The sequence below is a fragment of the Apodemus sylvaticus genome, chromosome 8 (genome assembly GCF_947179515.1).
Source record: "Apodemus sylvaticus chromosome 8, mApoSyl1.1, whole genome shotgun sequence".
In the NCBI taxonomy this organism is placed as follows: domain Eukaryota; kingdom Metazoa; phylum Chordata; class Mammalia; order Rodentia; family Muridae; genus Apodemus; species Apodemus sylvaticus.
Genome location: NC_067479.1, coordinates 72,243,554 through 72,256,471, shown reverse-complemented (window position 1 = coordinate 72,256,471; position 12,918 = coordinate 72,243,554). Strand labels below are relative to the sequence as shown.

The 12,918-nt window shown below is 55.9% G+C and overlaps 2 protein-coding genes across 4 annotated transcripts; one reads left to right on the top strand and one right to left on the bottom strand.

Moving 5' to 3' along the window:
• Positions 1-737: 737 nt before the first annotated feature.
• On the top strand, positions 738-7,098 carry Cpne6 (copine 6). Of its 2 annotated transcripts, XM_052190521.1 has the most exons (16): positions 738-852; positions 2,120-2,288; positions 2,641-2,820; positions 3,217-3,291; positions 3,434-3,508; positions 3,664-3,747; positions 3,837-3,926; positions 4,263-4,367; positions 4,582-4,668; positions 5,217-5,276; positions 5,510-5,643; positions 5,721-5,775; positions 5,852-5,903; positions 6,276-6,409; positions 6,538-6,774; positions 6,961-7,098. In XM_052190521.1, exons 2-16 carry the CDS (start codon positions 2,121-2,123, stop codon positions 7,096-7,098), a joined length of 1,674 nt encoding a protein of 557 aa, XP_052046481.1. In that variant the 5' UTR covers positions 738-852; position 2,120. The 2 variants fall into 2 exon arrangements, with proteins under 2 accessions (XP_052046481.1, XP_052046480.1); XM_052190520.1 differs by lacking the exon at positions 738-852 and having other exon boundaries at positions 2,121-2,288; positions 6,541-6,774.
• A 3,647-nt stretch (positions 7,099-10,745) lies between these two features.
• Nrl (neural retina leucine zipper) lies at positions 10,746-12,471 on the bottom strand. Of its 2 annotated transcripts, none has more exons than XM_052190822.1 (2): positions 12,091-12,471; positions 10,746-11,078 (listed from the first exon to the last, which is right to left on the bottom strand). In XM_052190822.1, the coding sequence occupies exons 1-2, from the start codon at positions 12,469-12,471 to the stop codon at positions 10,746-10,748; spliced, it is 714 nt and encodes a 237-aa protein (XP_052046782.1). The 2 variants fall into 2 exon arrangements, with proteins under 2 accessions (XP_052046782.1, XP_052046783.1); XM_052190823.1 differs by having other exon boundaries at positions 10,746-11,067; positions 12,395-12,471.
• Positions 12,472-12,918: the final 447 nt, after the last annotated feature.

The following is a 12,918-nucleotide window of genomic DNA, read 5'->3' as shown; positions in this document are numbered from 1 at the left end:
GGGTGGGGGGAAGTGGACCATTGGGTCTGTCATGGCAATGTCCAGTCAATACACGGGCTGTCTGCCTAGGATGAGATTCTGTGCACGGTGCCATCATATTCACGTTCCGCGTTTCCCTACAAAAGGGTAACTCAGGAACTGCACGTCATTTCCTGAGGTGCAGTGTGGTGCGTGATGGTTTTGAAGGGGTGTATGGGTATCAACCTTCTGTTGCATCCTAGGTTAGTGAGAGTAGGTGTCTGTGTGTATGTCACAAGTACAGCCTAGTGTTCTTTTCTATGTAGCTACAAATATCCTTAACAAGTGTAGTACTGTTGAAAGCACTGTGAGAGTGCGCTTCCCAGAGCGCATCGGTGGGGCTATAACTGTCCTGGTGTCACCGTGAGTTTATGTACTGGCGCCTGCAAGTGTCGAGATATGTGTGAGCCTGTGAGTCGTGGGTGCTGTGTGTCGCATCCTTCCTCTGTGTGTGTGTGTGTGTTTATGTGTGCATGTACCACTGCAGTGTGTGTGTTTCTGTGATGCTGGGTGTGGGTGTAGTGTAAAAAGAGAAGATGTGTGTCACTGTGTCTGCGGGGGTCCTGCCTTGGGCCTGCCCCCAGCCCGCCCTCCTCCCTAGCTCTGTGGCTCCCTCCCAGGCAGTGTCCCTGTCCCTCCCCTCTCCTCCCTCCCAACCAGTCTGTGCAGGGGGGGGGAGCTGGTGCTGCGGCCCCCCTCCTCCCCATCCAGGCCCCATAAATAGCAGCAGAGCCGAGCCGGAGCTGGCGCCAGCGGCTGGAGCAGCAAGGAAGTCAGGGGCAGGGCCGGGGACCGGAGACTGGAGAGAGAAGACCCCACGAAGAGCCCAGGTGAGCCCACCCTTCCTTCCTAACCCAGCCTGAGTCCTGCCTTCCCTGGCCCAGTCTCCATAACAGCATCTCCTCTAGCTCGCGGAGAAGTCACCAGCCAACCCTACCTGATCCCCCCTCTCCACCACATGCCCCTGCCTACTTCAAGGGCTCCACGTTAACTGAGACTTGTGGCTGGAAGGCACTGAGAGCCCCAGCCGAGACCTCCCTCGCATAGCTATAAAGCTTTATCATCGGGAGGCTGGTAGCCAGCCAGGGAACGGTCCCGGTTCTGACAGAGACTCGGGACTGTCACACCCTCCTGGAGATGGACACAGGACAGAGGGGGACAGACAGAGGGTGGGGCACGCAGGCACACCGGTGACACTCACTCAGGAAGCATGGCACGGATCAGATAGCTTCACCCTGAGATCTGGACAGGCACAGAGAGATGGGCTGTCCAGCCATGAACTGGGGCCGGCATACCCCTGTCTGCTGCTGCCTGAGGCTTGGTGGCTCTGCTGGGGGAGGGTGGTGCGCATGCATCCCACGGGCAGCATGGTGGGGGCCATGGCTCCCCCAAAACCCTGTCGCTAAGAGACAGTGCCTGTGTTGCCAAGAAGTGTGAGAACAGGGGAGGTGGGGAGGATTTCAGGCTTGTCAAGCACCCGCCGAGCTTACCACAGAGCCCGAGTCCTGACTCTCAGTCCCCAAGCCCACCACCTTCCTCTCCCATCAGCCAACCTGACAGTGAGTAGGGGACTCTAAGACAACAGGACAGTTTTGCACAGACCCTTCCACTGCCAACCTGTCACTTGCTGTGCACTGCAGACTCCTTCCCTGAGGCCCACCCTCTTCAGACCTCCGGGGGCATCGCCACCCTCTGCCCCACCCTTTTGCCCCAGTTCGGTTCCCTGGTGCCAAGACCGAGCGCAGCACTGGCTCCTAGACCAGTCGGGAAATAGCAGAAGGTGCTGAGACAGCAGTAAGCGGAAATCAATCGATGGCCTAGGAGCCGAGACTGCCAGGAACCCACTTCCATCCCAGCCCTCCCGTCTTTTCCAGCCTCATGCACGACACCTCGGCTGGCAGAGTGACAGAGACACGGGACTCTGGACTCCTGGTCTTTGCTGCTTAGGAAAGAGCACCAAGGAAGTCAAACGAGGAAGGGGAAGAGGTTGCCCTTAGGACCCCAGGACCTCAGGAAGAAGAGCAACGGGTGGGTCCAGGACCCCCAAGAGACAAACTCCTTCTCTCTCTGTCCAGGCCAGCTGTTCTGTCCCCCACGGTGCCATGTCGGACCCAGAGATGGGATGGGTTCCTGAGCCCACAGCCATGACCCTGGGAGCCTCTCGAGTGGAGCTGCGGGTGTCCTGTCACGGCCTCCTGGACCGAGACACGCTCACTAAGCCGCATCCGTGTGTGCTGCTCAAACTCTACTCTGACGAGCAGTGGGTGGAGGTGAGGGCAGCTCGGTGGGGTTTTCCTTGACTAACCTTCGTTAATCCTAAGAAGGAGGGAGGGGGAGGTCGGGCAGGGTGAGCCTCATGGGAATGTGAGGATCCCAAAGGACCTTTTCTACCCGTGTGGATAACCTCGCGCATAAAACACGCCATCATTGTAATAAGCCCAAACCATCTTAGATTCACAGACTCCTAGAGGGCTGGGGTCTAGCGGTCCAGCAGAACCCCAAATTCAGAAGAAACTAATGGATGGCTCTAAAGAATCCTCGGCGAGTTCATAGGCCCAGGGCAGTACAGGACAGGGACGAGAGAGCCCAGTCCCCAGAGGGTCCTTATTCCTCCTGCTGCAGGTGGAGCGCACAGAGGTGCTTCGATCCTGTTCCAGCCCTGTCTTCTCCAGGGTGCTGGCCGTTGAATACTTTTTTGAAGAGAAGCAGCCTTTGCAGTTCCACGTGTTCGATGCTGAGGATGGAGCCACCAGCCCTAGCAGCGACACCTTCCTCGGGTCTACAGAATGCACCTTGGGCCAGGTCTGCAGTCCAGTTCAGTCCCTACCTCATCTACCCTGACATCAGCTTCTGCCTTTAAGGCCAAACTAAGAGAAAGAAGCTCTTTCTGAGCCCGCCCCCCCCATCCATGGGATGTGTCCCCTTAGACAAGATACTTAACCCAGAAGAGGGGAGCAGGTGTGCTTATGGTGTCTTCTTGTTGCTGTTGTTGTTTTGGGTGCTGGGGATCGAACCCACAGCTAAGCAGGAACTCTGCCACTGAACCACACTCCCCTCCCCAGCACTCCTCTCTTCAGGCTGCTGAAGAAACTGAATCCACCTTATCCCAATCAAAGGGCCAACTTTATGAACAGGTATCGCCTTGGCCAGGGCAGATGCATACATTATAGCCAGACTCCCCTCTACCTCTGTCTTTAGATTGTGTCACAAACCAAGGTCACTAAACCATTACTGCTGAAGAATGGGAAGACGGCAGGCAAGTCTACTATTACGGTAGGCAAAGTCACTCTTGGGTCAAGGTTCACTGTCCGCATATGGACAGACATCCATTGTGATATTGTGCTTGTGATCGCCTACATTTACGGGAAGCATACAAGGTGCAGAGAAAATGTATAACCCTGTGTCCCTTTCACAGATTGTGGCTGAGGAGGTATCAGGTACCAACGACTATGTGCAACTAACCTTCAGAGCCCACAAGCTGGATAACAAGGTGGGAACCCCAGAGTCCACGCCCATCCGTGCCCTATTAGAGAACTGTAGGCTTCCAACAGACCCCAGGGTCCCAGGCCACTTCTCACTGTCACCCCCTTCCCATCCCTCCTCCAAGATCACACCAGTCTCACAAGCATCTCCCTGCATCTCCAGGATCTGTTCAGCAAGTCCGATCCCTTCATGGAGATCTATAAGACCAATGGAGACCAGAGTGACCAGCTGGTCTGGAGGACTGAGGTCGGTGCCCAGGGATATGGGATAAAGGTGGGCAGATTACAGTAAAAACCCTAGACAGTTGGTGACAAGGTCCCCTGTGCCTCTCAAAGGTGGTGAAAAACAACCTGAACCCCAGCTGGGAACCATTCCGCCTGTCCTTGCACTCTCTGTGCAGCTGTGACATCCACAGGCCACTCAAGGTAAAGCCCCTTGGAACATCAAGTCTGCTATCTGAGACCTTCCCTGGGGTACAGCAAGCCTCCTCCCTCTCCCTCATGTGATAAGCACTTGTCTCTGTGGGATAAATAACAGCTCGCAGCTCCGTGTTAAGCTTCCCACAGAGGTACCTTTATCTGGGACCAAACTCTCTAGCAGATGGAGCTAGCGAGCAAGGCTTAGCAGGTGGCTTCTGGGTAAGTTAAGGACTTCTTTTGGGGCCTAGACTCTGGAAGGTCCCTACCGCCCTGTCCGATCCTTTGGAAACACTACAGAGAGAGCATCCCTAACCCCCGCCCATGCCTTCCCTCTCCCTTTAGTTCCTGGTCTATGACTACGATTCCAGTGGGAAGCATGACTTCATCGGCGAGTTCACCAGCACATTCCAGGAAATGCAGGAAGGGACAGCAAACCCTGGGCAGGAGGTGCCAGAGACCCCATCCTAATCCCAGGACCCCAGGGGAAATCCTGAGGGGGGTTGCCAACCACCTCACTCTAGGTGACTGGAAGTAGAAAGAGTGAAAATACCCAGGCCTGGCAGAAGGACCGGGTCATGAGGGTCTTCTGGGAGCATCGGCAGGAAGGGGTGAGGAGGTCTACTTGATGAATGTCTGACTCTGTGTTGGGGGCTGTGTCTAGATGCAGTGGGATTGCATCAACCCCAAGTACCGGGACAAGAAGAAGAATTACAAGAGCTCAGGGACGGTCGTGCTGGCCCAGTGCACCGTAAGTCGCGGTTCCCAGCTCAGGCATCCTCTGCCCCGCCCAACCATAACCTCAGCTCCCTGCTTCCTTGCTTTTTATTTTTTTAAAAAAATTATATTTATTTATTGGGAGGGTGCACATGGGAGGACCCAGTGCCACAGAGCACATGTGGAGGTCAGAGAACAACTTTTGGGAGTCAATCCTCTCCTTCCACCATATTAGTTCCAGGGAGCATCCAGGGCTTCAGACTTGGCCACACACCCCTTTACCCACTGAGCCATCTCTCCGGCCATTTATTTTTTACATTTATTTATTTATTTGTGCGTGCGTGCGTGCGTGCGTGCATGCATGCGTGCATGTGTGTTCGCATTCGCTCATGTGTGTCTGTCTGTCTGTCCATCCTTCCCTTGCTTTAAAGATCTACTCTGGGGATTGTGAGCCCTTGCTCCATCCTATCCCCCCTCAACAGCAACCTTTAAAACTCTCCCCTTTGCCGCTGAGCTGACACTGCCAAAGCTTCCCCTGGGAGCCCCGCCTCACCTGCCTCGTTATCTTCCCCCATCTGCCAGGTGGAGAAAGTCCACACCTTCCTGGATTATATCATGGGTGGCTGCCAGATCAGCTTCACGGTAAAGACCCCGGGGGCTGGCACAAGAAAACGGGAGGGACTGAGGCCCTGCCAGCTGAAGGAAGCCGGAGAGAGTCTCGCTGCACCTAACTGGCACCCCATGCATTGCGCCCAGCACCCTACTCCACTCTAAGGCCGCCCCAGACTCGCCTTGGCCTTCCACATCCTCCGCCTCTGGCCGGGCGCCTGCTGGTTCTCATGGCTGCAGCACATCCCTTCCCTGCCTTCCCCCAGGTGGCGATCGACTTCACCGCCTCCAATGGGGACCCGAGGAGCAGCCAGTCTCTGCACTGCCTCAGCCCCCGACAGCCCAACCACTACCTGCAGGCCTTGCGCACGGTGGGAGGCATCTGCCAGGACTATGACAGGTATGGGGTGGGGTCATGGCAGGTGTGGGGGGTGGGGAGCTTGCCCTGGGAGTCCCACGGCCTTTTCTTCTCTCCAGTGATAAGCGGTTCCCAGCTTTTGGCTTCGGAGCTCGAATTCCCCCAAACTTTGAGGTAGGTAGGCTGGGAACAAGAGGCCTGCAGGGGAGACTGGAGGACACACCCCTTCACTGTTCCCTTACTCTGACAGGTCTCCCATGACTTTGCTATCAACTTTGACCCAGAAAATCCTGAATGTGAAGGTAAGCTGGAAGAGCCCTGTCCCCCCACCCCCCAGCCTGCACCACCACAGGCACTTGGACATCTCCAGCAGTACCACAGACTCTGCTCCTGTGCGCTCAACTCCCGCCCTGTCCCTCCTCCTCCCATCCTAAAGTGTCTTCATTTGGAAAGAGTTCCAGCCTTGTGACCCAGCAACTGTCCACTTACTCTCCCAGCCCAGGGACCATCTGACTCTCTCTCTCTCTCTCTCTCTCTCTCTCTCTCTCTCTCTCTCTCTTTCTCTCTCTCTGCTTAGTGAGGAACTGGGAGCTATCAAGCTTAGAACAGAAATTTCCATTCTGCTGTGTCTGAAGCGTTCGCCGACAGCCTCATCTCTTTTTCTGTGCCCACAGAGATCTCGGGGGTCATAGCCTCCTACCGTCGCTGCTTGCCTCAGATCCAGCTCTACGGTCCAACCAACGTGGCCCCCATCATCAACCGTGTGGCTGAGCCAGCCCAGCGGGAGCAGAGCACTGGCCAAGCCACGGTGAGGAGGATACACAGACAACCAGGGGCCGCCCTGTGTGTCTTCAGATGGTGCCAGGGTCAGGACCTGGGTTCAGAAAGGCTGTCGATGCCCTTTCATGCAGAAGTTCCCCCTCTCCTTGCCCTCAGAAGTATTCAGTACTGCTGGTGCTCACCGATGGCGTGGTGAGCGACATGGCCGAGACCCGAACAGCCATTGTGCGAGCCTCCCGCCTGCCCATGTCCATCATCATCGTGGGCGTGGGCAATGCTGACTTCTCCGACATGCGGCTACTGGACGGAGATGATGGTCCCCTGCGTTGCCCAAAGGGGGTACCTGCAGCCCGTGACATTGTCCAGTTTGTGCCCTTCAGGGACTTCAAGGATGTGAGTATTCCGTAGTCTCTCCCAGGGCTTCTCAACAACTCGTGGCCCCCGCACCTGTCTTTCTTATCCTCTGCATGTCCTCCGAAGGTCACGGGAATGCAGCGTGCCTCTGAAGTCACACTGCTTGCTCATCTGACCCAGCTGGCCCCACTCTCCTGCCCCTAACCAATCTCCTTTCCTTCCCAGGCCGCCCCCTCGGCGCTGGCTAAGTGTGTCCTGGCGGAGGTGCCACGGCAGGTGGTGGAGTACTATGCCAGCCAAGGTATCAGTCCAGGGGCTCCTAGGCTCTCCACGCCGGCTGTGACCCCCAGCCCCAGCCCATGACTGCCTCTCGACATAACCAACACTCCCTCAGTCTCTCAGTGAGTTCTGGGGGCCCAAGGGTGGGCACAAAAGGTGTTCAAAGCAGAGCATCTTGGCTGGTGTAATGGTGTTGGTGTCGTCCTTCTTACTGCCCTGCTCCTCTCAGGTGCCTGTGCCGACCCTTGTGAGTCCAGTGACCAGTGTCTCTGCCTTTTGGACCAGTGGTGCCCTGCGGGCCCCGGAAGTGAGTGATGGGCCCTGGTCCCATCTCTCCAAGCCCAATATCCCTCGACTCTGAGGACCCTCAATAACTTCCTCCAGTGATTGTGACTTTATGGATGTAAATAAAGGGAAGCCCCCCCCCTAAGTACTCCAGCTTTACCCATCATGCCGCAGGTGTCCATTGGACAGTCCATCACTCCCACATACACCAGAGAAAATGGGGGCCGACCGCTTTCCAGATCTGAGCCACGCCTCCCCAGCAGGCTGCTGTCTCTACAGCCTCACCCCACCTGTATGCCAGTGGATTTAGGGTCCTACCCCCACCTCCCAAGCCCAGGGGGTCTAAACACCATGTGTGTTGGTGGCAGGAGATGGGGAGGGTAATGAGGGGCTGTCGAGAGGGCAGGCTGATGTTTTCTTAGAGCTGTCTCCAGAGAAGCCCCGCTGGGTATCCCAGGGGCTGAACCCCAGCCCCCACACAGCTGTGGGGCAGGCCACAGAGAGATTGTGGGGAACTGAAGGGGTGCAACAGATCTGCTAATGACTTAGGAGCACAGAGAGGGTGTCAGGTCTGGAAGGCCTGGTTTGTATGGGTGAGGCGCCTTGCACCCAACCTTTCACGAGTGTGGCCTGAGGTTTTCGGGAAGTCCACTTGGGTACCGTTATGGATGATGTCAGAACCAGCAGTGAGGACTGTTCTTTAGCACACGTCATGCTTGGCATCTTTAAATGTGTTTGCGGTGTTAGCAAATCATAACACAGTCCCTCTGTTCTCCTGGCAAAGCGAAGAAGGCTTGATTTTTAACTCTCCAAGGTCAGAAAAGAGCCCGAGCGGGAGCTGTCCAGTCACAGCACAGTCTTCATCACTCTGGCCTGAAGCCTGCCTGGGTGTGTACATCTGGCCTAGATGTGCCACCTTGAGACCAGGCATGTGTGTCCTGAAGTCTGGTGTGTGGACATTAGTGTCTGAGGATAGTGTCTCTGCCGCTGCGGGCCAAGCACAGAAGAAAGGGACAGGAGAGAATCAATGGGTACAGACTGAAGCCCTGAAGGGCAGAGGAGGACATGACAGCACTCAGAGTGAGGAAAAAGAGGGTGTTGTGCCACACGCCTGTGATCCCGGCACTCAGAAAGTGAAAGAATGGCCGGCCAGGCACAGTGGTGCTGCACACCTTTAATCCCAGCACACAAGGCAGAGGCAGATAGAGCGCCATGAGTTCAAGGCCAGCCTGATGTACAAGAGAGTTCCAGACTAGTGAGGACTATACAGTGAGGACTGCACAGTGGGGCCCCATCAGAGAGAGAGAGAGAGAGAGAGAGAGAGAGAGAGAGAGAGAGAGAGAGGAGGGAGGGAGGGAGGAAAGGAAGGAAGGAAGGAAGGAAGGAAGGAAGGAAGGAAGGAAGGAAGGAAGGAAGGAGAAGAAGGAAGGAAGGAAGGAAGGAAGGAAGGAAGGAAGGAAGGAAGGAAGGAAGGAGACCCTGAGTTTGAGGCTAGCCTGGGCTACAGAGTAGAAAAGAAGGAAAGACACAAAGTAAGGAAGAAGAGCTGAGGTCCTGCCTGGGCGGGTGCCCTCTGCCCCAGTCTCTCCCTTCAATGACGATGTAGAAGAGGAAGACACTGAGTCCTCCCTAGAGAAGAGCCCACACCAGGGGGAAAGGCCGCTGGTCAAAGGTAGGGATGGGAGAGAAGAGTGCAGGGCTGGAGGGAGGGACTCCTGTCTCTGTCTCCTGTGAGAAGGATGAGCCAGGCCTGAGGGGGGAAGAGGGAACAAGAAGTGTGATGGGAAGAGAAGAGACAGCTGGTCAGGGGGTGGGGAGTGGGGGCAGAGAGGAAGAAAGACATACGGAGCCACTCCCCCACGCAGGACTGCTGCTCCCGTTTATTGTACCCCTTAGAGGACAGATGACAGTGGCTGATGAGGTGGATACTCCCAGCTCAAAGCATCTGCTCTGCCCGAAGGCCCTGCCCATATGCTGCTGAACTGGAGGGCTGGGTTGCCTTGGCAACGGCAGCGAGACCTGGAGGACAGCTCCAGACAGGCCCAGCTCGGGCCACTGCGGCTCCTGGGTTGTGGTTGTGGTTGTGGTTGTGGAGGTGGTGGTGGTTGTGGAGGTGGTGGTGGTGGTGGGTGGCGGTGGTGGTGGGTGGCAAGGCTCCACCTGGACCATTCCTCCACCTCCTCCAATCCACTTTCATTGTCCTTCTAGAAGGGAGATGTGCGCTACTGGCTCCAAAAAGGGTCTCTCTCTGCACAGGTTAGGCAAGCAATCTACCGCTGAGCTACAACAGCAGACCCCCCTCCAAAAAAAAAGTTCCCTCCCCTTCCTCTCCCTCCCTCATTCCCTGTCTCTCTCACAGCAAACACACAAACCAGTTATCCGAAGCAGTGAGACAGAATTACCTCTTTACACTGCAAGAACACTTAGCCAATAATATTCATTTTTTTCTCAAACTTCGGGTTTAATTCACAAAAGCCACAGTCTCTCTCTCTCTCTGCTCCCGGTTATCCTGGGAGGTCTCGCTTCAGCTCTGAGAGGCAGGAGGTAGCAAGGACACCTTCTGCACTTTGGAGGGCACGGAAGCCTAGACCACCACCACCACCATGCCTCCCCCCCACCCCCCGAGAGAGCCCCCAGAGCGCTGTATATCCACTGTCTAAGCTACAGCCGGGAGGGAGACAGAACAGGATGTCCCTTTGCTACGGTCGGGCCCTCTTGAGGAGATGATTAGACCTGCCAAAACTAAAACAGTGTCGGAAGTCATCCAAGTCTAAATGAGAGAAACCTTACGGCAATTGCTTTGCTTAAGGTGACAGACCTATAGCAGGTGACACAGTTGAGACTTGTGCCCAGGTCGCCAAGCTCCCATCCAGGGCACTCGCTCTGCTGCTTTGGACTCTAAAGGCCACTGGCTTGAGCAGAGGAAAGCATTTTGAGTTGACCTATTACTGTTTGCTTAGGGGAATTGAAATCTTGACAATCCAGTAGTCGTAAAATGGGGAGTCCAAAGATTCAGTGGAAATGCAGCCTCATTGTTAATGACAGCATTAATGCACTACAGATTGAAAACCTTGAATTAAGAACTATACCGAGAGGGGAGCTGCACCCCCCACTCCTCCTCCTCCTCCTCCTCTTCTTCCTCCTCCTCCTCCCATTCAGCATGCTACCTGCCCATCCTCCACACCTCCACCCTCAGTACAGGCACTAGCCCCTACAGAATTCAGTGCCCTACTAAACCATGAAGAGTCGTGACCTGCAAAAGGGAAGGGGGCTCATCTCCAGCAAAGGACCAGGATCTAACCTCTGGCATGCCCCAAGGGTCAGAAGTTTGGGGATAGTTGTGTGGACATACAGGACCACAGGTAGCGAGCGATTTGGTTAGTGGTACTCCCTTTCCTGTAGAGTGCCATCTACCCAGCCACCTCCAAACCGCCACACCCCCTGCCTCAGAGGAAGAGGTGAGTGGGGTCGTCGGACCCAGGGCCGCCCGAGGTCAGCCGGTCACAGCGGGCCTTGTAGAGGTCGCGCTCGCGAGCCAGGCGGGCCACCTCGGCCCGCAGGGCATCCAGCTGGGCGGCCAGGCGGGTGCGCTCGGCCTCCAGCCCGCGCCGCTGCTGCAGCCGCTTGGAGCGACAAGCCTGCGCGTAGCCACGGTTCTTGAGCGTGCGGCGCCTCTGCTTCAGCCGCAGAGCCTCGTCGCGCCCGCAGCCCCGCAGCTGCCGGTTCAACTCGCGCACAGACATCGAGACCAGCGCGGCGTCCGAAAATCTCTCGGGCAGCTGCGGAGGGAAGAGTGCGGGGAGCAGGTTGGTGCGGGTGTCACCCGGCTAAACACTCGGGTCCCCATGCCAGTCAGGGAACCCTTAAGAAAGCCCTCCAGGCTCCACCGCCACCTGCTGTATGCTGCTCTTCCTGCAGACCCCACCCCAGGTTCCATCACACCTGGACCATGGGACGGGACTACGCCGCCACCCCCATCCTCCGTCCCCCATCCCCAAGACGCCCATGCCCCTTGGTCCTTCAGCAAGTGTCGCAGTGTATGCTCCGCCCCTCCCTTCTCTGGCAAACCAATCGTGCCTCTGGACGCTGGTATCCTTCAGCTGTCCTCAGTGTCCCACCCTTGCCACACAGACATCTTTCCTTGTCCTGAACACTACAACCCGGTGACCCTCAAGGATTTGGATTACATCCTAAAGCCCTCAACACCCCCATCTGTGTCTATAATTAATAGGATGAGTCCCAATCCTATCTGAGAAGGTTAGGTGCTGGGGAAAACACACGGAGCCTTGACAAAGCCAACTTCAACCACAGCCTTTACCCAGTTTGGTTCCACACATCGTTTATCTATTTTCTTCCACAGAATCGCTCATCCAACGCCGCCACTACGCTCTTTAAGTCTAAACCCTTTTCCCTCTATAGCCCCTTCGAATCTTGGTTTGGTTTGGTTTATTTATTTTATTTTTTTTTTGACCTGGTCTCACTGTGTAGCCATGGCTGCCCAGGAACACTAGACAAGGCTGGCTCTGAACTCACAGAAACCTTCCTGCGATGGCCTCCCAATTGCTGGGATTAAAGTCGTGAACCACAGCTCTCCCTCCTAATCTTGTCTCTCTGTCCTCCATGATTCAGCCATTTCCTACCATTTTGAAAAAGCGATCTAGTTTCTCTGATTTTTCTCAAAGACCTTGTTGTCTCTTTCCAGTCCGTAATTCTCTCCAGGAATTATCCTCCCCCTTTTGGCTGGCCTCCTTCCTTAGGTCTGCCTCCCCTGGGACTAGCCGGGTCACTCACCTGGACATGCTGGGCTCCCATCTCTCCCGGGCTCCCTGCATAGTAGCCATGAGGCCCTTCCACAGAGACTGGGCCCTGGTTCTGCAACAGCTCCACGGCTTCATCAGGACTCAGCCCCAGAACCTCGTCAGACCCCAGCTGCTGCTGCAGCGTGGCCAGCCAATAGAGCTCCTCCAGGCCTGGCCGAGGTGCCTCGCCACTGCCCACCATGCCTGGCTCACTGAAGGTGGGTGAAGGAGGCACGGAGCTGTATGGTGTAGAGCCCAATGAGGCTGTGGAGACTCCAGAGTGGCCCTCAGAAGGCTCCCGCTTTATTTCAAACTTCATCAAGTCAAAGTCATTAACATATTCCATAGCCAAGGGACTGGGTGGCAGAGCCATTCTGAGACTGAGTGTTCCTACAAGAAAGGGAGAAGGTATGGACCGCGTAGAGGCTGCCTGCCATCCCTTCCCATCCCTTTCCCTATACACCCCTCCCCTGTCCCAACCCCCACCCACCCACCCAAGTGCCCTGAAGCTAGAGCTCTGGGATTCCCCAGTAAAGATGCAGCCCCTCTTCTCTGAACAGCTACCTCCAGGCAGCTGCTGGTAGGCAACAAGGAACTGCAGGCCTGAGGGACAAAATGACAGCACAGCCTTCAGTGTGTTGACAGCACCCTTTGTGCCTCTGGGATGCATAAAAAACAACAGCAGCCTGGTAGTGCTCCCAACCCTGGCGCTGGGACACGCTGTGCTCCCAACCCTGGCGCTGGGACACGCTGAGAAGCTCTGTCATCTCCAGAGGTACCTTTGCATCTACAAGCAATTAAAGTTTGTACTTAATTAACT

What these genes read in the sequence shown, in the direction of transcription:
- Cpne6 (XM_052190521.1), top strand. Translation starts at nt 2,121, where the DNA reads ATGTCGGACCCAGAGATGGGATGGGTTCCTGAGCCCACAGCCATGACC. An exon ending in CAGGCAAGTCTACTATTACG is followed by an intron (nt 3,292 to 3,433) that starts GTAGGCAAAGTC and finishes TCCCTTTCACAG; the next exon opens with ATTGTGGCTGAGGAGGTATC. An exon ending in CCTTCAGGGACTTCAAGGAT is followed by an intron (nt 6,775 to 6,960) that starts GTGAGTATTCCG and finishes TTTCCTTCCCAG; the next exon opens with GCCGCCCCCTCGGCGCTGGC.
- Nrl (XM_052190822.1), bottom strand. Translation starts at nt 12,471, where the DNA reads ATGGCTCTGCCACCCAGTCCCTTGGCTATGGAATATGTTAATGACTTT. An exon ending in TGGGAGCCCAGCATGTCCAG is followed by an intron (nt 11,079 to 12,090) that starts GTGAGTGACCCG and finishes TTCCCTCCGCAG; the next exon opens with CTGCCCGAGAGATTTTCGGA.